At 38.7% G+C, this 24,825-nt stretch overlaps 1 protein-coding gene and 1 non-coding gene across 2 annotated transcripts; one reads left to right on the top strand and one right to left on the bottom strand.

Annotated features, from left to right (window-relative positions):
- The first annotated feature begins 1,355 nt into the window (after nt 1-1,355).
- On the top strand, nt 1,356-19,872 carry LOC128742575 (mitochondrial carrier protein Rim2). Its single transcript, XM_053838979.1, has 6 exons — nt 1,356-2,194; nt 13,948-14,218; nt 15,196-15,395; nt 15,466-15,739; nt 17,149-17,366; nt 17,428-19,872. Exons 1-6 carry the CDS (start codon nt 2,148-2,150, stop codon nt 17,549-17,551), a joined length of 1,134 nt encoding a protein of 377 aa, XP_053694954.1. The 5' UTR covers nt 1,356-2,147; the 3' UTR covers nt 17,552-19,872.
- An 862-nt stretch (nt 19,873-20,734) lies between these two features.
- Trnae-uuc (transfer RNA glutamic acid (anticodon UUC)) lies at nt 20,735-20,806 on the bottom strand. Its single transcript has one exon. It is a non-coding gene; the product is annotated as a tRNA-Glu (tRNA).
- Nucleotides 20,807-24,825: the final 4,019 nt, after the last annotated feature.

The raw sequence follows: 24,825 nt of genomic DNA, 5'->3' as shown, positions 1-24,825 counted from the left end.
AAATTTGAGAGTTTTCCCGAAAATATTCTCTATTTTCATATTCCTATACAGATCATATTTTAGATATTTTACCAAATATTCGAAATTTGTTAATTTTCTTGCACAAAGCCAAGGGCATAATCTGCAGAACATTATTAAAATAGATTTTCGACAAAATTTCCAAATTTAGTGACAAAAATTGCTAGGGACTTTAAAGGGGTTATCAACACCAGATTTGTTTGAAATTTACTTATACGAGATTTGCAAAAAATCTTTGATTTCCCATTTTGCTTGGATTTTAAAAAGCAACGCACTACAAAACATTCATAAGGTTTGAGATATTAAAAAACGGCTACGTAACAATTCATTACAATTCATTTTTACATGCTGAAAAAAAATTTCATCCAAATAGGTCCACTAAGTAGATTCTGAGATACACGTACCGCCAGCTAAAGAAACATGGTTTTAGGGAAACACGTTCCAAGTTTCGTACAGCAATGGACTTCGCTTGAGGTGACTCCACAATATTTGCCGAAAGTTTTCAACGAGATCAGATATTAAAAAACCTTTCTGGCAAGACATTTCTGAAGGAATAAAAGCATCTAGAAAATGCAAAAAAAAAATTCGATTTTTCCGAATTTTCAGAGTAGGGTCCCCCCTTAATGGCGAGGGCGTGTTAAGGGGGCATAGTAGTTTTTCAATTCTAGAAAATCGAATTTTTTTTATTGTTTTAACATTTTCAGCATATGTGTTTGAAGCCGTTTAGATGAATTCCAAAAAATGACTAAGTTACAGTTATTTGTACCGCGCATGTCTGGAACGATTACACAGCGCATAAAAACTTCAATGCCGTTGTTCTCGAAACCAGGTTTTTAAAGCGCTACCATAAATATCTCAAGAACGGCTCAAGCGATTTTCTAGCTTCTTCTTTTGTTTCAAAGCTTATAAAATTATCTTGTCTTTGACTCATCCTTTTTTCGATTTTGCAATTACAGCCTGAATTCGTCAATTGGGCCACGACTGCACTCCAGCTGATTCGCTAATTGGGCCAACTGACAGTTGTTAGAAATTTCTAAACTCGAAAATTCCATACAATTTTGAAATTCAAGTTGTCACATAGCCCAATTAGTGTGCACCCAATTAACGAAACTTTGCTGTAAAATACAATATTTAGAATGCACCCGAATCGATTCGTCTTCTACGTTATCGAGAAAAAAATATTTGAAATAAGGTAAGCAAGCTCAAAAGATTGGGAGCACTGTACCGATTAAATTATCTGGCAGCGCTGCTTGATGCTTCGTCTTCGTCGATAATTTACCTTCCTTCGACTTCGACTTTTTTCGTGCTTTCAGTCAACGACTAACCATCATATCGCTTGGAGTGAAACTGTGTTGTTTGCTATTGTATTATATTTTTCAAAAGAAGTGCTAGTGAATTAAAGTCAGAAATCAACGTGATTAAGCGAAAATTTACCAAGTTACTTCCACCGCGTGAGATACTTGAGAAACCTGCAGTGTATGCCGACAAAAAATATACAGTAATCGCTGGAAAATTCAAATTAGTTTAGCAAGTATTCGGAACTGAAAAGTGTGCTAACAGAAGAGAAGTGGCAGGAGAATTCCGGTTCGTAGAGTTAGTCCTAGTTGAGTGTTTTTATTTGCAATTTTTAGTATAAAACGTAACCAGGCAGAATTCGAGGAACCGGTAAAAAATCAGCGGCAATCACAACTCTTCTGTGATTACATCACATCACAGCGCTCTCCTCGAGTGCTATACCTACCTATTTGGAACGACAGGGAGCAGGAGCGCTAGCACTACACGTACAGCTTGCGAACCAACCATTATCCGTCGCAATAACTAAAGCGGTTGATAAAAAAATCGACGAACTTGCGAAATTGTTTCTGTGCAAGGAAATGTGACTTTTGTGACGACTTGACTCGTTCAATTCGCTCCATTTTGTAACAAAACAAAAAGTGTAAATACCTAGGAAAAAGAACGCAATAAAAGGGCTATTTTGACCGGAAAGCTTGAAAAAAAAATTCAAAGGACGGCTTAATAGCATTGTTAGGGAGCAAAGTAAATTGGAGACATAATACGTGTAACTGTGTGTGTGTAGATTCTTCTAACGATACACGGTAAAAGACTATTATTCTGAACTTCATCGAAGTATGACACAGCGAGAACGGGATACTTTTATTCATCTGTTTGCTGGAGGGTAAGTTTGAACAATTCAATGTCTAATTTCGTACTATTAACATTTTTTATTGAAGATTATTAAAATAATGCAGCTTTTTATCTTATACGCAAAACAAAGATGGTTCCATTTACTAGATTGTGGTTTTTCGGAGTCAGATATTTTCAATAATAATACAATACAATACTTTCAAGTTTCTTTCAGTCATGGCTTAATCAAATTCTTTTTAATGGCTTTCATGTTCAAAGCCTTGAGCTAAGTAAGAATGCCCAAACATAAAAATAAAAAAGAAAACTCGCAGCTTATTAGGTAATCAAAAAAATCAATTCGAGGATTTAATTCTCTGCTTTTTAAAATGATCAACATTATCAACATTAAACAAAATATAATACGGATAAGTTTCTTAAATATTTTTTTTATTTAAAACAGGAAACTAGCATCTTTACAGTGTAAAATTGCTTTTACAAAAGCTTGATACATATAAAACATTATGTAGGTAATATGTATATCTACGCATGCATACTTTGCTTCTCACGAATACCATTGTGAAAGTTTATGTCCCCCTCTGTTTTCCAACCATGTTTACGTGACGTACCTCACGTATGCCGCTGCTTGCACTATAGCTAAGCTACCATTACCACAAGACGAACAAACCACATTGAAAAAGTTTTTACGACAATGATGGAAAATGGCTAGTTCAACAAAGTAACTTGAGATTTAGTACTATTTTTCCATGAACGTCTGTTTATTATCATGATAAGTGCTGTGTAAAATAAAATGTAACACTTTTTATACGGTCAATGCCCAGTCTGTCAAGCGCCCACACGTATCTGAAGACAATAAATGTCGCGAAAAGTGATCTCACTAACGACCTTACAGGCAAGTCTATTTTTAGAACTTGTTTTGCATTTTTATATCGCAGGAGCTTACTTATTTCATTGCAACTGTGCAGGCCGTTGTGAATAACTTAACGACTAATTAATTGAGCAATGCACCAAATGTTCATTTATTCTGAGCTAGGCTGGAAACACACCCTGCTTGCAGGTTGCGCCAATATCGAGTCGTTACCATAGAGTAAAGAGAGCAAAAAATAATAATTTTGCGGCGCAATTTTTTGTTGACCTTGATCTTGGAGTGTGTTACATCTTTGTGGAAACACGAGCCGCCGGATTGCGGTTTCTCATGTTTACAGACGACTGCACTGTTCGTTTTTTATTGGTACCTAGGACGCGATTGACAAATGATGCTTAGATTTAGATTTGAGCAATTTGTTTCCGAAGACCATGAAAATTGTATGGAAATGCATCCGAGTCAAAGATTTGGATAAACGTGCAGATAGCCGTACAGCAACTAAAATAGCTACATGTGCCTATGAGCTGTTCTGTTTCTCGGAGAAACCTAATCTCTTGTTTTTGTTCGACAAACTTCACAGTAAGCACGTACAGCAAATACCTACTTGTACTTCTAAAATTAAGCCATGAACTTCGAAGCAACAAAGTATGAACTCCGCGAGAATCAATAACTGAGTTATGCACATACAAATGCATGCATAGCAAAAAATGTCTTTTCGAGCCAGCAATTAAGTTTTGCGCATAAATCCAGACCAATTTTGCTAGTTTTCAGCGAGAAAAAATATGCGTTGTACGTTTAGATTCCGCTAATTTATTACGAAGTATCTCATTTTTCAGTAAAATTTTTGCTAGGCGTAGGCATAAACAATTTGGGAAAAATTCAAAGTTGAAAAACATAAAAAAACTAGCTTTCTTAGGAATTAAACTACCCCAAGTTTATTAGTAAATTGAGCGGCTTTTTTGTATTTGTCCTTTTGAATTCCAAAGTTACTTCAGGTTGGTCCTTCAACATGCTCGATTTCCTGGAAAACACGTTTGAAGATTCTTTCGTAGTTTTCTGGATTCTTCCGTAGTTTACTGGATCCTTCACTTTACCCGATTTACAGAACGTACTTGCGATTTCTCGAATTTAAACACACTTAAGTCTCGGTCGTAACATCGAGAGGACGTAATTCAAATTTTTGACATAAAAACGGATGATGCTAATCACAAATTTTGAACATAAACCATCAAATTATTAAATCAATTTTCGGACGAATAAAAAGAGAACGTTTATTCAAGTTTTGGACATAACAAGAGAAGCCGTTGGTTGGTATTTCGGATGGAAAAAATCACGTAAAATGAATGGACATAATCAGAGATTCTAGTATACCTTCCTTCTTATATTCTTGAATCTTTTCCCATTTTTTTAAACATACAAAACACGTCGTTTTGGCATTTTTAACTTGTCTGATCGAATAAATTTTTAAAAACCAACTTATCCAAAGAGAAACATTCCAGAACACTCCGTGCGGCCATAGTGGAAAAGGACGCCTGATCCATTGAAAACACCTGGTTTCGATGAATCGTAGTCAGTGGCCACGCGATTACAGTATCAGTAACTCATAGCAAACGTATGTTATACTAATACTAATAGAGAGAAGTTTTTCGTTAATTTTTCTTTGTGCGTATGCTAAGAAAAGCTTTCAGTTAGCAAAAACTATAAAATTTAGTGTATTTTGAAAGAAATTGCGACTTATTTTGTACAATTTTACTCTCATGGGTTTCCAATTCTGTTAAAAACTTGAAAAAATCATTGTTCGTTGCACGTGTAGAGTAAACAAAAATTTTAACCTTCGGTGAATTAAAAACTACGTCAAAATGGACTAGCATTTGTTGTTGATCCGTTAAAGAACGCTGTAAACAGATGGTAGAATGACTACTGTTTAAATAGCCCATTTTATGTATTCGCGCTTATTGAAACAACGTGACGTTCTATTTGTAAACATGAAACAGCAGGACATTTACCCGCGACCTAGTCGCCCAATGCTAGAATTAACTAGCTCTACATTACTTTGTCCAGTCTATCACGTGAACTGGGATTCGCTCCGTGACTTTTTAAACCTTACATTAACACAAACCAGTTCATTGTGACTGGCTCAAACCGGTCACAGAGTGTGTACATATTATAGCTAGTGAGACGACAAGGTGTCCCAAGTGCTGCAATGGCGACGTTTTTATTTATATAGACAGTCTTCAAAACAATTAGTCTGATAACGGCATCAACGACGTGCAGCGCAGCGGCGAACCAGAAATGAGCTTCGAACTGCATTTAACCGCACTATAAAACTAACCTCGTAATGCTTACCGTAGTTCGGTGCCATCTAAAAATAGCTGCGCTTTATTTTCGAGCTTATGTACATGTCTAAGCGCGCAAGCAAACAAGCATAGATTAGCGGACGTACAGCTCGTGGCCACGTACATCGATTATAAAGGTACGTTGGTTTGAACGCGTTGGAAAACGTGAATTATTGTAGCATAAAATGCTGTTGAAGAAAATGTCTGCATGTAGTATACCATATCACCTACACCTACTACATATGTGCTTTACTCTCGTCAAACAACTGGTTGAAGCATTGGGCTTTAGTCAGTTCATGTTATTTACAGAGTTTCAACTACTAATTCAACCAGCTATGTACTGAAACTAGCATATTTTTGCCATCCCTTTGCGTTTGTTTTAACGAAACGTTAAGCTATAAATTTGTAATGCCTTATTGCATCTTGGATAAGTTTTACGATGCCTGTAAAAAGTACTAAATTGAGCGATGTTCTGCTCTTTTACCCAAACAGTGACTAAAAATTCATTTTATTAATAATTTACTTTAATTCCAAAACGTTGTTGTAATTCAATCGCGTAGTTTCATGTCCTAAAAAAATCAAACCTTATCGCGGCACCCCGCGTCGGTCGAGTAAAGCCGACTTATGAATGGAATTTTCCATTCAGTCAGTTCTGATGATCGTATGTATTGGCCAGTGCCAGTGGCTGTCTGTCGTCTATCATCGTGGTATGGCTATAAACGAAACTTTCTTTTTTGTTGTGGCTCTTGGTTCGCTTACGGCTTGCTCCGTCTCTTCCAACAACAACAACGGCATGGATGCGTGTACAGTAGAGATGGTCGGGTAGCGGAAAATTTGCCCGAAACCCGCACCCGTACCCGTACCCGCCGGGTTCGGGTCGGGTTCGGGTATTGAAAAAAAATAATTTGCGGGTTCGGGTCGGGTACGGGTTCTTAATTTTTGTTTTTGAAACCGGGTACGGGTCGGGTCGGGTATCTCTATCAACCACATTTAACACTAAAGATAGTCGGGTACCCGGGCCCGTCCCGTACCCGACGGGTTGCGGTCGGGTTCGGGTATTAAAAATAATAAATTTGCGGGTTTGGGTCGGGTACGGGTTTTAAATTTTTTCCTTAATCGGGCACGGGTCGGGTTCGGGTATTCAAATTTCCATACCCGACCATCTCTAGTGTACAGCTAGGTATACCTACCGAAGTGCGGCGGAGCCTTGCTCAAAACAAGTTTGAAAACGGGTCTCAGAGGGTCTGCTTCTAGCCTTGTACTGAGGTAGTTTGTTTTTTGGACTTGCAGCTATTGTAGCGGGATTGGATCGAGCGTCAAGCTTAAGTATAAACTGGAATGGTGCAACTATGTTGAGTTTTGCTCTTCGTTTACTGTTGGGTGTGCCATAAAAGACATTAATTGCATGTTCTACCGGTAGAAAAAAAATGAATTCTCATTGTAGTTGATAAGAAATTCGTTTTTTTGCATGGTAAGACCTCCTAGAGTAATTTACGTGAGCTTGTGTCAGTTTTCATATCACATTTGTAACGATATCTTATCAAAAAAGATTTCTTTCAATTGTTTCAACATTATAAGGCTTTGTTTTTTCCAAAGTCCATGAAGATATTGAATTCTTTAATTAGACGGGGCATTCCATGTGAGTCTGGATCCGGAATGATACTCGAAAAAATCTTCATTCTCGTAGATAGTAGTTCTTAGATGTTAAGAATTCGATAATGGAACAACGCTCTCCCCAATACTGCCTCACTGACGTCTCAAGCAAACAGATTTGAGGAAAATTATCAATAATCAATAATCAACTTCAATAATTTCACGAAAACATAGCCCTATGAATATATGCACCGACTATTGATCAATATCACTTCTAGAAAATAATACTGAACTTCAACAAACCTTTCTCGAATTATGTGTTATTGAAAATGGTAACATTTTCTGATTTCAGTTCTATTCGCTTTTGTTTTTATTTTCAGTTAACTGAACGAACTGATAGTGTTCTGATAGTGTTAAATGACATATTTATTCATGGTAAACAAGAATGCATTGTTTAACTAAATCAAAATTCATTTTCTTTGTCATTGGCTTATGATTTGTTGTGACTGATGTGTCCTCAATTCCCGACGATACTAAAATAGAATCAATTCATCATAGCGTACAATTAATTCACCTTTGCTGAACAGAGTTCAAGTTGATTAAAACTAAAAATAACTCGTAAAAAGTACAGATTAAACCGGACCGACACCTTGTTCGGTGTCGGGTCGGAATCACGCAGCCGGATTATGGGATCATTACGTCATTCGGGCCAGCTTTTCAGTCGTTCCTAATGACGCCTGATAAGAACGTTGTGATGCCTTGCTTTCGGTAGTGTGCAATGTGCCCGATGCAGCGCGACCGTAGAACATTCTAATCACCTATGTAGGTGAGCTAATCGTGATCCGATAGGAGGGCTATCAATGCGCCAAAGCAAAGGTGAACTTCACGCGCTTGATAGGCATGTTTTTCCTGTCAAAATGTTGTTCTAAGCAGCGTTGTAACTGGCAGACGAATAAAACATTTTGAATCACTCACAACCCGAAGGTCATGTAACGACAAACAACTATGAAATATCGATAAAACGGTTCGTGAGTTCAGCGAATTAATTTTGTCTTGCTTTCCAAACAAATTTGTTTTTCCATCATCGTTTTATACTAAAACTTTGGGCTACGGATGGATAAAACTTAGTCTTAACCTCTTCACTGCCGGTGTTTGAATCGGAAGTTAGTCATTTAGTTGACTAATTTCCTGTACACACATTGCAGATAGGCGGAACTGACGGGTGTCCTTTCGGCAAACAAAAATAGCAACCGAGTGAACATCGTTTGCTATTTGCATCGATCAAATATTTTTATTGTTCCACATTTGTTATGACTGCACGAATGTGTCATTGGTGCTGCTGTGCGAATATATTTGCTCTGCTCAGTTGTTTTGGGTGACTCTTTTTCCGTCCGCGTGGATGGCATAAAAGATTTATTGCCCGGGTACAGTCCCGCAGCAGTAGCAGCAGCAACAACTAATTTAGCGATACGATACACAGTCAGTCACTCTCTGCAAGCGTGACCACATTCTACGCATTATTCTCGGAGGTGAGATGGTTTCGACCTCGTTCATGGTGCATTTTTTGCTTGCAAAAAATATTTAGATAAGTTATCAGTAGAATCGACGGCTGCGCTTGGCTTAGACCCTCAAGGAAGCACTTTATCTTTTAATTATTGTTACGAATGCAATAATCGGCCTTGATTTTTCAGATTGGCGCAAGACTGAATCTGGTTTAATCCGGCCACTGGTTGGCAATGACTCAACTAATTCTCTGGCTTGTATTTTATCAGGTTTGTTGAATGATTGCCTCAAAGTGCATAGCCGATATTATAAACAACAGACTTAAACTAACTGTCCGTTCGGGGTTCGTTCCCGAAATAGCAAACTTTCGACGCTAATTAACTGAATGGGGGCAAGGCACTTACGAACAACAACACTTATGAATTATACACGTCTGTTGAAACCCATTTAGACGTTTCGGTCAACAACAGTGCGCTATTCGTTCTGAATCATTTGTTTTTTGTAGTGTTTTTTTGCAATGTTGCGAAATAACGCATCTGTTGGTAGTTAATTAGTTGCAATTGAAAATATGTTGTGGTTTGGTTAGTCACTAATGATAACTATTTTGGATGGATGTTTAGTTTGGTGTCAACAGTAATTTATAACAAAGAACCAAAATCTACTGTTGCCGACTCGTTTATTTAAAAGAAGGTTTATAATTTTAGTAGATTTTAGTAGACCTAAGAATTTGGTTTTCGTTTATTTAATGGTATGATGGAAAAGTAATTCATGCCATAGGAGATAACACTACGAAATGGTGGTTTAAATTCAACTTACAAAAAGTTGTACCACTCTTCCTCGATACGCCACGATGAGTTTTATAACAAATTATGACATTTATAACACATTCTGTTACAAACTGGGAATAAACTGATCAGAAAGTAATTTAAAGAAATTCAGTTTTGTAATAGATATAGTTCCTTTTAATGGATTGCACTAAGCGTTTGCAATAGCCACCAAAATGTGAAACAGAGCAGGAAGTTTAAATGTCCACTTTTTATTAGAACCCACGAATCCCAGCTTAAGCTTTTGTTCGTCAGTATATTTCAGCATTCCGGGCGGCTCAGCTCACGGGCGTTACGAATCTGTCTTGACCATAGTAGATTTGGATGTGTACATCGGTTATCCTTCGTACTGAATTCTGCATTACCAACAATAAAGCCTCTTGTCGGGGAAAGTTATAAAAGTTATAGGAGTGCTTTCCGCTCGAGGTGCGTAATGAATCCCTTAGTTGAAGGGAAAATTATAACTTACACCTCTCTTGGTGCTAAGCTCTGCTTCGCCGACAACGAAGTCTTGTTGGGGCTAGTCATAAGATGATCGTAATGAAGTCTAGTGTTCAAGGGTAAACTATAACTAGTTTCCGCATTCCCTAGGAACAATACTAGTATTGAAAAGTAATAAAAAACCTAACAGAAACAGAGTGAAAACACTGACTATCAAGCATATATAAGAAGCAGTTCGTTCGTCGTAATATAGCTATTACCATACTTCAAAAAAGGAAGTGCGGAATACAAAAAAACACTTGAGCAACTTGGAAGGTCTCAGTGTTAATATTTATACAGAGAAATACAAGCAATACAATATTATAAACTTGAAACATACATATTTCCTTTCGGTGGTAGTGATCGTCGATACCTCAAGAACTACCATGGGATAATCAGCCTCTCAGATGGGAGCTACGAGGAGACCGATTGTGGATTTTATTGTAGTAAATTTAAAGGTTTACGTGTTTCTTCATAACTTGCTGATACGTTTGGTGTTTAGCAAAGAAGATTAAGACCGAGGCAACGCTAGCATCAAACAGCGTTGGTGTGAACAAGAAAGATAGCATTTGGAACATCTTGAATATTTCTTAAATAACGCTACAAAATAGTTTTTCGAATACATCATTGTGTGTGATATGATATATCACTACAGTTGAGTATTCAAAACCATCTAATAAAAGCGCACTCTCATTGAAAGTTTTGCTTCGTCGTTTTTCTCTCTCTAGTGCGCTGGCTTGGCCTTAATTTGGGACGAAAAGTACGCACACTAATAGTCTCAGAATACTGCCTTGAGGCACCCCGGAAGGTTCTGTTCTCAGCTTCAGAATCATCATGCATTTTTCGCAATTCTCTTAACATATAAGTTCGGCACTGTGAAACATTTTTTGATGAACGTCATCGGCCTGTGCCATGTGAAATAGCGCAGTTAGAAAAAAACCGCGTGGCCATAAAATGCCTGAATAAATTGTTCTCGTTTCAAGGAACATTGCAGACACGAATCGAAATTGTTCTAAATAGTTAGATGAATTTGAGGAAACGGGAGCAAGCAGGAAGTATCTTTTTTTACATAAGGCTACCGTGCGTCGGTACCGGCACCATCGTTATTTACCTTTGTGGTCAACACGATACACACGACGAAAAGGTTCGAATTTCTTAGATAAACAAAATCCTATCAGAAATCATGCACCATTTCAGGCACATGCCGTTGCGCGGTTTCTCAATTTTTAATCAAACAGCTTTTAATGGTAGGATGGTGCTAATAAAAAAGTTTCAAATAGATAGATGCCACATAATTACGTACTGCGAATCTGCGGAAACCGGTACAAACCGCACTTATCGCTGCCAAATGACCCGAGGATTTGTTATGTTGTACACTAGGAGCTCGCCCTGAGTGGGCATTTCATCCAATCCAATGAGCGCTGATAAGGCTTATTGCGAGAGAAGCAGAATTCGCCAAGGAGGCGCGTTTTCATCTCATGTGCTCTGAACCAGCAGCAGCAGCAGCAGCAGCAGCAACGGATGTGGCCTTTTTCTGGTGATAATACGTGAGTCAAAAAAAAATCACTGGGTTTTTACCGGGGGGCTTGAGAGATACCCCCGACCGACCGATCGATAATAGGTGATTTTCGGTTCAAAACATACGTTGATTTTTCGAAATTACCTCGTCAGTCGTCAAAATAACTGCGCAAAATTGTACGGCGGAGAAAAAAAGGTGAAAAATATTTCTCCCCCGTTAGTAAGTTGATTGTTATTAGCAGTGACAATTAGCGCATCGTAAACGAGCGCTACATTTTTGAGCGATATTCTGCAGAGAACCAGTTAAGCGGCGAACTAACGGTCCGTTGTCAGATATCACAGGGGCATGTAAATATGTTGAATAAATACAAGTTTTTCTACACTGCCGCCATTAGAGTACGGCGTGTTTTTTCTACTTTCATTGATCAAGGCTGGTTGAATATCTTTGTTAACTTTTATTAAACAATTCAATTTGCTTTCAGTCAATGTTCAGTCTGAAGCAACTAGAATCAAACTAATAGTAGAATCTCACTGGTTCGAGCAGTTATTTTTACTACGGCTATCATCGAATTTGTGCTAATATAAAGATTGTAACGGCGCAAATAGCCCCTGCCTATCAAATATTCCGGTCCGAACTGAACTTATCACTACACCGAGCTGACCTGTAACCGCGTACGCCTCTCAGAATTAAAAGTAATGATTTGATAACGGCAAATAGTACTTCACAAACAACTGTGTAGAACTCGGTGCGCTTCGGTTCGCGGACAGCAAGCACTGGAGATTCCAGCCAGAATCACCCGATTTTTACGCTTGAGCTAAAACTGGTTGGTTGGTTGGTTGGTTGGTAATCTCTCGCGTGGATGGTGAACCGAGAAGACCCACAGTGTACGTGGCTCCCCAATCGCCATAACATTAGACATGTGTGGTTTTGCCATTGTGATAGCGCTAGCGAATTGACGTCAAAGTTTGCACAGATAGTAAATCGTATAGGAAAGGAAAGCGACGAATTTTCAATTATTTTCCATTATAATTAGAATTCTAATAGAACGAAATAAAAAAAGGTTCATTTTTTTCCCGAAATGATTGCGACTTTAAACTGTTTACGGCGCACTAGCTCCATCCGTTATTGCGCCGTTTTTATTTCACTAATTAACTATCTGCTTGATGATTTGATAAACAATGCTATGAAGGCGAATGATCGGTACAACATATGATATAGTAAATATAGTGTTTACTTGGTTACGGTTAGGCACCAGAAAAGTTTTGCTGTGTTATAAATTGGTAAATATATGAATCATATGCGTGATACTCAATTTCCTACTTCAAATGGAATCAAAACAATTTTTTTTGAAAATAAAATTTGAAATGCATTGCATTTAATACCTCTTTCTGCATCGGGCATGCACACATCGCATGCCAACGTTAAAAATTAGCAATGCCACTTTCGCTTACCGGCTTTGCCATTTTATTTCTTACTCGCGAGCTCGCGCGGCTGGCATTTGTAAATATAAACCCACATTCATATGGGCGAGAAGCGAACAGTGCTAAAAGGTTGGCGTGATCACGACTCACTGCCTAGATTGCAGATTTTTGAATGGAATTTTTTTTATTTATCCAAATCAGCGTGAAATGATAGCAGCCGTCGTAGAATAAACAACAGCGGATTTCATGGCAGAATTATATCACCGGTCCGAAGATATTTTTAGTACCCGATTGCATTGTTTCTTTGTACTGATCAGATTTTTAAATCTGGTTGGAATACTATTTTGTAGCTCACCATGAAATGAATCAATAAATTTTAAAGAAAAAAAAAGTGTTGAAAATTTGCATTCTTTCTTGCCGGTTGCGTTGTGAAATGCGACCGAATCCCCATCGGAGGGCAAAGTCCGTCAGTCTTGTTCGCGAAAACCGCACCGGCTTACACGTGATGGAAGCATGATCAGCAGCAGACGATGCGCCATAACACGGCACAGATCGTAATCTCTTCTTATTATGGCGCTTGTGTCAAGAAGCAAGACAAACACGGTGAAGGATGCGAAGTCAGTCGCCGGTGCTGGCGGACGTGTGTTTATATTGCACGCAGATCGCGAAATTGAAAAAGAATTGTTAAAGGAAATAGTTATGGAAAGGAAAATTCCATTGAATTTTGTTTTTCTGTCATATTTTTTATGAAATATTCTAGGCTAATGCAGACGAAGATTATGTAACGCTAGTCATAAAAGGTCGGATGATATTTAAAAAGGCACCGTCCAAACAATATTTACACATGCCAGTCGCGAAAGACTGCGAAACTATTTATAGCTGGCCTTTATTTCAATTCTACCTGCAGTGCGTTTCTATAATGCTTAAAAGACAGTACTTGTTTGAAGAAGAAATATGCAGAAGAAAACATTTGCATGGCGGTGCTTAAATTTCGATGAAAAGGTCATTTAATTTAGTACTAATTGATTCCGGTCGATTTGGACATTTAAAGCTGAACAGTTGTATTTTATCTCTTATGTTAGGTTTCATAAGAGAAATTAATGATCCTTTGAAATAAACTCAGTCGTTTTAAAGACACAATGACTATTTTTATCCCTGAGAGTCTGTGCTGCACTTAAAAATACCATCGTCTCCCAACCTAAAGCGAAAGATCTAACACCTACTTTTTGCTGTTTGCTCTTTACAGTATCGCAGGTACCGCTGGCGCAGTTGTAACATGCCCGCTAGAGGTGGTCAAAACCCGTCTGCAAAGTTCGTCCGCCTCGTTTATCCACAGTGTGCCAACCGCACGCATTAGCGCCGAAACAGGAAAATTGGCGACAGCCGCCGGCTCGGATCATCATCTGCGTAACAGCAATGGTTCTAACGGGGACCATCACAGTCACAGTCACAGTCACACTCATTCCAGACAACAACGAGTATGCGCCAGTTCGATACTAAGTCGTCGACGTCCATCGGTAAGTAACATCCCCTAAGACGTCAATAGAATGTAGAAATGAACATGCTTTCCGCTTACCCCCGTCATCATGTAATCAATCATTCAGATCCCCATACGTAATCAAGTGCCAGTACAATTATTTGAGTCTCGTTTTCAACTGGATTGACAAAGTTCCACGCGAGAATTGCAATAATTGTTCTGGCAAATGTGTCGCACGATAAGAAGCTAATGCTAATTGAAATGCTAACTTAGCCCAGGCATGCTCGACAGACGATAATTTCCATTCCTTTTTAACCGAACCGAACTAGTTGACAAGTTTAATTGGTAAACCATTCCAATAAAAAATATACTAGTTGGCGACTTTTTATATGATCTAAATACGCATTATGTTCAATGATGATGATGATGAGCACGTTGTTGTTTACCAGATTCAAACCGGGTTTCGTGTTGATAAGCTGGGCGTGATTACTTTCTGAAATAGTAGAAATCGCCGCAACGACACACGGTATACATTGGATTGCACACGTTGCTGTCTTATATATTGGAGAACGATTGATAACCTTTGTGTGCCCGATTGTGCCTGATCTGGTTACTGAAACCGGTTCAACCAAGGATCGAACTGGTCCGCCGACTGAACTTGATGGTGCACATGATGTACTGCTCCTAGAACATTCAGCAGGAGGAAAAAAATGTGTGTTATAATCTGCAGCACTTGCGCCACTGATAGTGGAGCACTTGCGTCAATCCGGTTTTTTTGTTGAAACACTTTCGACAGTTTCGGATTCGTAGAGATGTCGAAATTTTTGAACTGGCAGCAACTAACTTGCTAAGATTGCATTGTCTATGGATGACTGCGATTGTATGACAATATTTAAACACAGTTGACTGGAATTCAAATCACTCATTTCATCGGATACAACATTCTCATTATCATTACGTGGCGCAAATTGACTGATGAGTTCTCTCCACCTTTCGGGGTTCTTCCTTAAATATCAGGTCCTTGCTATCCCACAGTGTGGTATTTCGACGTCGGTGCAGTCGATCTCGATCTGGCAATGCCTGAAGCACATTGTCCAAACCGAAGGATCACGGGCTTTGTTCAAGGGCCTGGGACCGAACATAGTTGGTGTTGCTCCATCCCGTGCAATCTACTTTTGTGCGTACTCAAAGGCCAAAAATGCATTGAACTCTGTTAGGTAAGTTCGTAAATAAGGAAGGGTTACTGTTCATCAGTCATTTATAATTGTGATCCGCTTTCATCAACAGCATCATCCCGACCAACTCCCCACTGGTACACATCATGAGTGCCTCCTGTGCCGGATTTGTATCGGCCTCGCTTACCAATCCAATTTGGTTCGTCAAAACGCGTCTGCAGCTGGACTACAACGCCAACGGTAAGATGACGGTGTCGGAGTGCGTGAAGCGAATCTACGCAACCCAGGGATTGCGAGGCTTCTACAAGGGCATCACCGCCAGCTACTTTGGAATCTCAGAAACAGTAATCCATTTTGTTATCTACGAAGCGCTGAAGAAAAAACTGGTATGTATCCTCGAAGGGGTCCAGCATATTTTAACCAACATCTTTTATTTATAGTTGTGTGTATTCGCTTCTTTGCTAATCCTAACATTGTACGTTGTGTGCGTCTGTGTTGTCAAAGTCACATTCACACAAACAAAAATGATCACCTCATCTCGAATAAAAAAATAGAACTTACGGGTGTTAGATGAGAGATCGCGTTTTTGACCGGAAAAGCAAATTCTGTACGAGCTCTGAGCCGTGGAACTGTTTTTTCCTTGAAAGTTGGTTTCCCGAGCCGTCAGCAACTGTCGCCGTACGATTAGTCGTAACGGAATCAGTCGTAAGAGACGATGGTAATTTGCTAAACATAAAATTCTCGTAAACACAGTCATAGTTTTGTAGGTATCATGCATGTATCTCCGCCATCTGCCCGCTGAGTAGCTCTGCGAGTGGACGCCTGGAACAATACAATGCCGAGGGAGGCACAAGGCGAGGAAGCAGCTCTGTGGGTGTACCCGTGTCCTCTCCCGTGGCCGTGCCTGTCTATATGTGTGTATGTTGTATCTGTTGGGATCGGCCATAACCCTGCCACCCGCGGTCTAACTATTGATCAAATGAACTAAAAAGAACTATGCATGTTGCTCGCGTATGGGCAGGGAAACTCTAAGGCTAAGTAAGATAGTCGACCTGAAAGAGGTACTGTTGATGTGTTTCTCTTGATCTTTTTCCTTTGTTTCCATTGGCATTCTAAACAAAAATTTCTATCGTTTGTTCGCTCTTACTGTCTGAACTTTTGCCAAAAAGAACTAACTATCAACAACTTTGACAAAAATGCGGATGTCTTTTCTACTTAACGTACAACTGTCAACTTGTCTTGTATTCAACCACCTAAACACCTACCGGACATGAAACAAGAATTTTTATCCAAACCAAGTTTGTGCAAAACGAATCCATACATATCGCATCCCAAAGGAAAAAGGTCAAACACATGCAGCACGTAATTGTACCCTTTAACCCAAATCGCCATAAGCAACATGCCCAATTTGAATCGCTAAATTTCTCGTCTGTGTATTCTTTTCATATTTTTTAGTCTCAGACACACATGCATATTCACGAAATCGCCGTCGCTCGCCTCTCGCCCTTCATCTGTCTGTAGGGAGAGTTGTCCGCGGAACCAAAAAACGAGTCCGCATCTAGTATGAGTCTTCATTTTATTTGTTACCATTTACCATCTAAAAATAAATTAACTTACAATGTACACCATCAATGTACAACAGTAACGACATCTCGCAAGAAACAAACCTTTCGATGGTTTGTTTCCTGCGATGAACTAGCCGTCATTTGTTCGTTGTAAACGGATTACACTAAGAACGCCCTGAAACGTACTAATTCGTCAACTTTCGGTTTTCCTTGCTGCTCGCACACTTTAGACCGAACTGCGCCACACGCGTCCCGGCGATGATAAAACGTCCCGAGACTTTCTCGAGTTCATGGCAGCTGGTGCAACATCGAAGACGATTGCCTCCATCGTAGCCTATCCACACGAGGTTGCCCGGACCAGATTGCGCGAGGAAGGAAACAAATATCGCAGTTTCTGGCAGACCATTTTCACTGTGTGGAAGGAGGAAGGAAAGGCTGGACTTTACCGGTAAGTACCTAATTAAAACATCAAAGTTTTTTCCACTAACAAGCTTTTATTTTTCTCCTAGCGGTCTCGGCACACAGTTGGTGCGTCAGATTCCGAACACCGCCATCATGATGGCGACCTACGAGGCTGTGGTCTATGTACTGTCGAACCAGATGAATACCGGCAGTCTGATGGTGAATAACTGAGAGCGGGACTGTGGCCGAACCGTCGAAAGTAGTAGATACATTGGCGGTAAAGCTAATCATCGTTTCCCTGCCTTAGCTGCCCTTCTGTTTCACGAAGAAACCGGAACGACGTGTGGTGACGTACCGGTCGAGGAACTTGAATCGTCGTTCGTTGTACATTGTATATGTGATTTTTTCATAGATCTTTAAGATCTATCCGTTGAAAGCAGAGAGAGATTGGCTGAATTAGAGTAGAAGGGACTGGTAGACGAAAGAAGGGGTTCCACTTTTGTTTCATCTTTTATTATTTTGTAAAACCATGTTAAAATATTTATACACTAGATTGGTTATATTTTTCAAAGCGAACAAAATTAGGCGTTAAAAGATAAAAAGCACCTAACATTGGTCGAAAAGAGCAAAAAATAATAGCTTAAGTAAAGATTACAAATCTTGAATGAATGAGAGACTGACTGTGTTAACGTTTCAGCAACTACTGTTTACTATTTTGCATTCATTTTTCGGTTTTACGGAAAATCTTTTTTTCTTGTTCATCCTATAATAAACATTGGTGTTACCGACGAAGAAACAGCAAGCCAATCCCAAATCGTCGTTTTGATAATTTTAGCCGTTTAGTCATGTGGTGAAACAAGCATGGAGTTGGTAAAAAATTATATTAATTTTTTATTAAATACTTCAGTTTGCTTTTTCGGAAGCTCGAGTACAAATAGCTTAGGTGTAGTTCAAGCGAAAGCCCAACTGCAGCTCCAGGCAAGCCAAATTATACCAAATCTAGCGACAAGAAAATCTATTTAAGGATGCACAATATTTCTGCCACCAATGCAGCACAGCATTTTATATGGTTTCCGTTTTGATTAAGATCTACTACATCGCACATTATTTGAGCTGACAGCGAATTTTTTCAAGCAGAAACATATTTGTATATGTTTTTTGTATCAGTTGCTGAACTGCGGCTGTCCTGCTGGAAGTTGCGGAAATCAATTGGTTAGACATATATAAGGTTTCTGCTATGAATTGTTCCATGTAAACAAGAAAGAATAAAAATAACAGGACATATTACTAGACTTAGAAATTGCCAAAGCATTAGTTTGGTTTCGTCTTAAATGTATATAATTAAAACTATATTGTTTAGATAGATAGATAATGTAATACATGGACTGGAAACGTTTTGGTGGTTAAATGGTCGCGTTTTTTTATTGTTGTTTGCAGCCTGGTTTGAGATATGAGATATGTCTTGTTTAGATAGGCGAACATATCTCTACAAATTTACGTTGATGTCATCAGTGCAATAGGAACTTTGCGTAATTTCATGGTATTTGACTGCCGCTCTTTGAAAATCGGTCCTATTTGCAGATTTGCTCTGGAAAAACCTGGAATACGAAGTAGTTGTTCTTCACCTAAAGAGTAATGACTCAAAGCAAATTTTTAGCTCTCGACGTACTGATTTGAGCTATGAGGTGAGCAGCAGGTAATCCATGAAAAACACGCCTCTGATTATAACCAATGTCCTATAGAAAGGCTTAACGAAGTTTAATTTCGGTGTGTATTTGAATTTTATGCTCCGTTTTTCAATCTTTTTGGCGACTTGATAACCTTTTAGAAGCTGTGATCTGTAATTATGTACGTATACAATTAAATAAGGGTTTAATTTGCTCGTTTCTTTAAAGAGTAGGAACCAGTAGGTACGCGCATAGTTTCAAAACATAATTTCAATTCCTAAATTATTAAATGATGTCTTAAGGCACAGAGGCACGTCGTTAAACAAATGCACATGAAACCTGTAGCTTTTCAAAATACCCAAATTCGAGTAAGGATATAGCACATCTCTCAAATATTACCTCATCATATGGTGAAGCATTGCCAAAATTTTAATGGTAAATCGTGGCTACGTCACAACTCTCAATAAACTAATAAGTCGTAGGATACCAACATACACAACATACAGTTATTAACCAATAGTCGTGAAAGTGGAGTAACAAATAAACAAGAAAAAGCGCACGAAAGCTGCAGGTTCCATGCTTTGCAAGATTTTGATTTTACTTCTGGAATATAAATAGTAAATTTACTTTTTAGAAAATTATGCAACGAGGATTTGAACATAGAATCGTAAACATTTATTCACTTGTCTATATTGGTATTGTACTGTTTGGAAAATTTGTAGATTATTGTATACTAAACATATTATTAAACGAAGTCATCGATTGAAACACAAAACCTTATACCTACTGAATAGTCTTACGCTTGAAACCAACAGAAATATTATTGGTACTATATTATTTCTAGTTCGACAAAAAGGTCGAAAGTACTGTATTGCACTTATTTTATGGAAAAATATATAAATAAAAAATATGCCCACTTGTTATTTTGCCTAGAGAAATTTTCAGATTTGCAGAAAAATTCACCAATTGACAAATCTGGTAATCGCGCTATTCAACACAGTTGCAGTCAGCTTTAAGATTCACCAGTGTTAAATAAAGCACCGATCAACTACCACTAGTCTGATATGATACCTCTGTACTTTGACAGATCGAAGCAAAAGGAAAATTGACTCGGTGTTATCGATTATGCCAAAGGTGTATACCACATATTCTAGTAGATGCCGACAAATTGATGTACATTGTTCACAGAGTGACTAATCTGTGGTAAACTCCACTTGGTCTCGCACTTTTTCGCACATACCCCAAGGCAGTGTACTCGGACCATTGTTCTTCGTATACGACTTAGTTCACTCACTGACAACCTATTTTTTTCGTTGAATCGCATCTGTTGGCAAGCTACATGGCTTTACAAAAAGATATATACATCTTACTTATCTGGTCTAGCAATAATGACTACTCGTCAATAGGAAACGGTAATGACCCGCGAGCTGATGGTATACGTATTTCTGTTGTTAAGTGGAGTGGATTTTATCAGTTTAAATGTCAAGTGGTTCCGGCGAAAGGTTAATATGCGACTGTCGATAGTAGCTTGCAGTTTATAAGTTGATATAATCATTCGATTAATCGAATTTCGCATGTTTGTGGTGAAATGCCGGAGTTGATTGTAAATCAAAAATTAATTAAATCTGGACAAACATTTCAACCAAACGTAAACAAACCGAGTGAGACTTCGTTTTCCTATGCTATTCCAGCAAAAAAAAAACGCAATTCACTCTATTCTCGCTCAAAATAATTCGGGCAAAAATTGTTCCCATACCGGGAATCGAACCCGGGCCTTCTGGGTGAAAGCCAGATATCCTAGCCACTAGACCATATGGGACGTTACGTAAAACAGTGACATTCTTTTAACATACTGCAAATTAACTTAAAATAATTTAATTTTCATCGTTTTGATTATTACTGTACATATAACATGCTATTAGGTTGATTTATGTATTTTGAACAAGCGTTACACGTACACTATTTTGCATATTTACGGCAAAAACAAATGGAAATATGCGAAATAGCATACGCGTAACGCCTGTTTAAAATATATAAATCACTCTATGTCACTTTCAGAGATTAACACACTTATTATTGAATTTGTAGGATCTTATTTTGCATTGAGTCCGATTCGTGCAAGTCAGTGATTCGTTTGTTTTTGCTGCCGTATTCTCAAGAAGGGCGTCCTGCATTCTAGCGATGTTGCTACTGGATAGAAAAATGCGGAAAAATTATTGATTAAAATTTCTTGCCACAAGCTAACAATCTTTCATACTATATAATGTGAATTTGTATAAATTATTCAATATTTTAATAAAATTTGTCTTACAGTTAATAAACGGAACGTTTTAGACAAGTTTAAGTGCGTGTCAGCGACTATTAAAAAAATGCGCAAAATACCATTAAGGTATCAATTTCTGTGTGACATTTTTCAACATCGCTACTACAACCAAATTTTTACATTCCAACAAATTTTTGACGCAGGACTACGTCTTTGTTTACTATACTAGGACTGGGTAGCACTTTGTGAAAACGAAAATAGAAGTGTAACGTTTGAATAAAAGATTTCAAATGCTAATAACTACTAAACTACTGAACGAAACTGAACAGTTTATATGTCATTGGATAGATAAAATGAATAGCAATTTTCTAAAGGGTAAGAGAGCAATTCTAAGAAGGGCGTAAGAGGAGGGGGGGGGGGGCTCCTATACAAAAGGAACACAAATTTCCTCAAAACTCGAGAACTAATTAAGCAATTGGAACCAAATTTGGCATGTGGGTTGTTTTTGGAAGTAAGAATTTTTTCTATAGTGTACCTTTTAAAGGCCACAAGCGAGTTAAAGTAAGATTATTGAAACATGTCAAGCTACACATAATCATATTTAATACAATAACATGACGACTGGTCATTCATTACTATTTCAACCTTTATGATGCACACAAATGATTTTTAAAAGAAATCTCTATATCTCAATGGTTGCTGGTGTTGTACTAATGAACCCCCGCACACGTAGTTTCAAAGCCACCATTGTATTCAAAGAAGAATTGAATTTGAATATTTCGCTCTTCTCTTTTCAACATTCAATTAAACAATGACCCACACAGATTCTTATAAACATTTAGATTCTAGAAATGCAGTTTAAATTAGTCTTTAATAATCTGATATAGTCCTACGTCACCTTTCGTACAACCCTTAGGGCTGTATACCTTGTAGTTTTTAGAAATCTCGGGAATACAACGTGCCCATGCATCAGATCTTGATTGATTTCAAAGCAGCGTACGATACAATCGATCGAGGTAGATAATGGACGAACCCGACTTTCTTGACTGATCAGAGCTTCATTGGATTGGTGTCGGACATTGGACATAGGTTTCGGGCGCATCTCGGGAACACTCGAGTCCCTGCAAAACGTGGCGAGGGTTGAAGCAAGATGACGGCTTATCCTGCATACAGTGTTACATCGCTCTTGAGAGGGTATCGATACGAAAGGCACGCATTTCACTGAAGGTAATCAACTCCTAGGCTTTGCAGATGCCTTTTTATTCATAACCAGAAACTCTGCGACGGCGGAGGCAATCTACGCCAGCCTGAAAGCAGAGTCTAGGATGATTGAACTAAAACTAAATGTGTTGAAGACAAAATACACGCAAGGAAGAGGCTCAAAGAAGACAAACATGCACCTATCACGGACAGTAACCGTTGACGGCGACGAACTAGAAGTGGTAGATGCATTCGTGTATTTGGTATTCAAGCAGGAAGTCGGATTTATTGTGCTCTTCGCAAAAGGCTACGATTAAGAAGCATACACTGCCGTACGAAGCTGACATGTACTAAACCCTTATTAGACCGGTAGTTCTTCATGGACTTGGTACTTACTTACTTACCTCTTAGAGAGCCTCGAGGTACAACACTAGTCGAACTAGCCAGTTGGTGCATATTTGAATCTCGACTGGGTGAGGTTATAAGAATCAATAGGATCGTAGCACTAGCTCCGCCATTGTTCTGTACTCTTGCACTTGGTTGCGAAGTCAAGTTTTGATAGCGGGATGTATCCTATTGAGCGACTTGGTGTTTGGACGGACGCCACCTGCTGGTTTAGATCATACTTGACTAATCGGAGTTTGTGCATCAAAGTGGGATCTACTGTTTTCTACTGCTTCTCCAATCGTTCTGGAGTTCCGCAAGGCAGCAACCTGGGCCCGATTCTTTTCTCAATTTTTATTAATGACGTTTCGCTTTTGCTACGCTTCGCTGTCGACTGTTTTATGCTGACGATTCGAAAATCTTTAAAGTCATCACGTGCCAAAACGATTGTGTGGACCTACAGGAATACCTGAATACTTTTGTTGACTGGTGTGCCACAAACTGCTTAACGTTAAGTATTGACAAGTCCAACATAATTTCATTCTGTCGAAAGCGTGTGCCAATTGAGTATAACTACCTAATAGCCTCGTCCGGATACAATGTGTAAAAGATCTTGGAGTCTTACTAGATAACGAACTGACATTCAGGAACCACTATGATAGCATCATATCCCGGGCTAACCGCCAACTTGGATTCATTTTTAAAAACGCTGATGAGTTTCGCGATCCTCTATGCCTAAAATCGCTTTATTGCTCACTTGTCAGATCAATCCTCGAAACGAATTCCATTGTATGGTGCCCATTTCATGCTAATGGGATCAATAGAATCGAAATTGTGCAGAAAAAGTTCCGCTATGCGCTTCGTCATCTGCCCTGGAGAGATCCGTTGAACCTGCCGTCGGATGAAGATCGCTGCCGACTTCTTGGTATCCTGCCTCTAGAATCCAGACGACGCATTGCCCAAGTGATTTTTGCCGCGAAGTTGTTATACAACCACGTCGATTGTCCGTCGCTACTACAACAGCTGAACATATATGCTCCAATCAGACCGTTACATCAACGAAATTTCTTGCTCTTGGAACCGCGGAACCGTTTATTTGGAGCTCATGAGCCATTTAGATTTATGTGCCATCGGTTCAATCAAATGTTTTATATGTTTGACTTCAATGTGCCAATCAACGTTTTCCGTGAGCGTCTAGTTAATGTTTTTAGTAGAAGTTAGAATTATCTAATTCATTCAGACTGTGAGTCAGATGAATTTTTATAATACAAATATACAAATATCTACAAATATACAAATATCGACATTTCCAAGTATCAACTTACAACATCCTTCTTTCGTAAAATAGTGCCACTCCGACGAATACAGAAACATTCCCAACCAACATTAAAATTGAAATGACTGGTACAGCGTGCGAAGAATAGGACATTGAGTGTTATGTCTATTCCTGATAAAATGGCACACCTTACTGATGACAAATCCACTTAGATGTAAACTTACATGGCCACTGCAAGCTATCATCAAGAATTTGAAAAAGTAACGTATGGCAATTGCCCGAGTAAGTTACCTTAAATGCTACTTATAAACTTCTTTGACAACATAATCGGCCACTTTACTGCTATGTAGTCCTTTATCATTTCTATGTAGACTACCGAGACAGCGTTTAACGATAGGTCCAGTCGTAGCGGCTTCTTTGTGAATGCTCTGAGCGTAGAATTTATAGTAAGTGTAGGTTACTAGTTAGTTAGGATTACAAATTAGAATTAGCACTAGGATCCTAGTATAAGCAAATATCAAATATCGGGTTCAATTTCGTCGATCCATATTGTCAACATTTCTGCAGGATCCGTGACCAATGAGTTGTTGGAAGTTGCGAAAAGGCTGGTGTGGTGAACATCATGCACGTCATGCATGTAAATGAAAAGTTCGGATCGAGTAAATTTTGGCTTGACGCATGCATCGGGTTTAAAGATTTTGGTTTTATTATTGCT

This window comes from Sabethes cyaneus, chromosome 3 (genome assembly GCF_943734655.1).
Source record: "Sabethes cyaneus chromosome 3, idSabCyanKW18_F2, whole genome shotgun sequence".
Lineage (NCBI taxonomy): Eukaryota > Metazoa > Arthropoda > Insecta > Diptera > Culicidae > Sabethes > Sabethes cyaneus.
The sequence above is the reverse complement of the archived record's forward strand: the minus strand, read 5'-3'. Positions and strand labels throughout refer to the sequence as shown.

Coding starts and splice junctions, on each gene's coding strand:
- LOC128742575 (XM_053838979.1), top strand. CDS start 2,148: ATGACACAGCGAGAACGGGATACTTTTATTCATCTGTTTGCTGGAGG. Junction 2,195..13,947: donor ATTCATCTGTTTGCTGGAGG/GTAAGTTTGAAC, acceptor TGCTCTTTACAG/TATCGCAGGTACCGCTGGCG. Junction 15,740..17,148: donor AAGCGCTGAAGAAAAAACTG/GTATGTATCCTC, acceptor CGCACACTTTAG/ACCGAACTGCGCCACACGCG.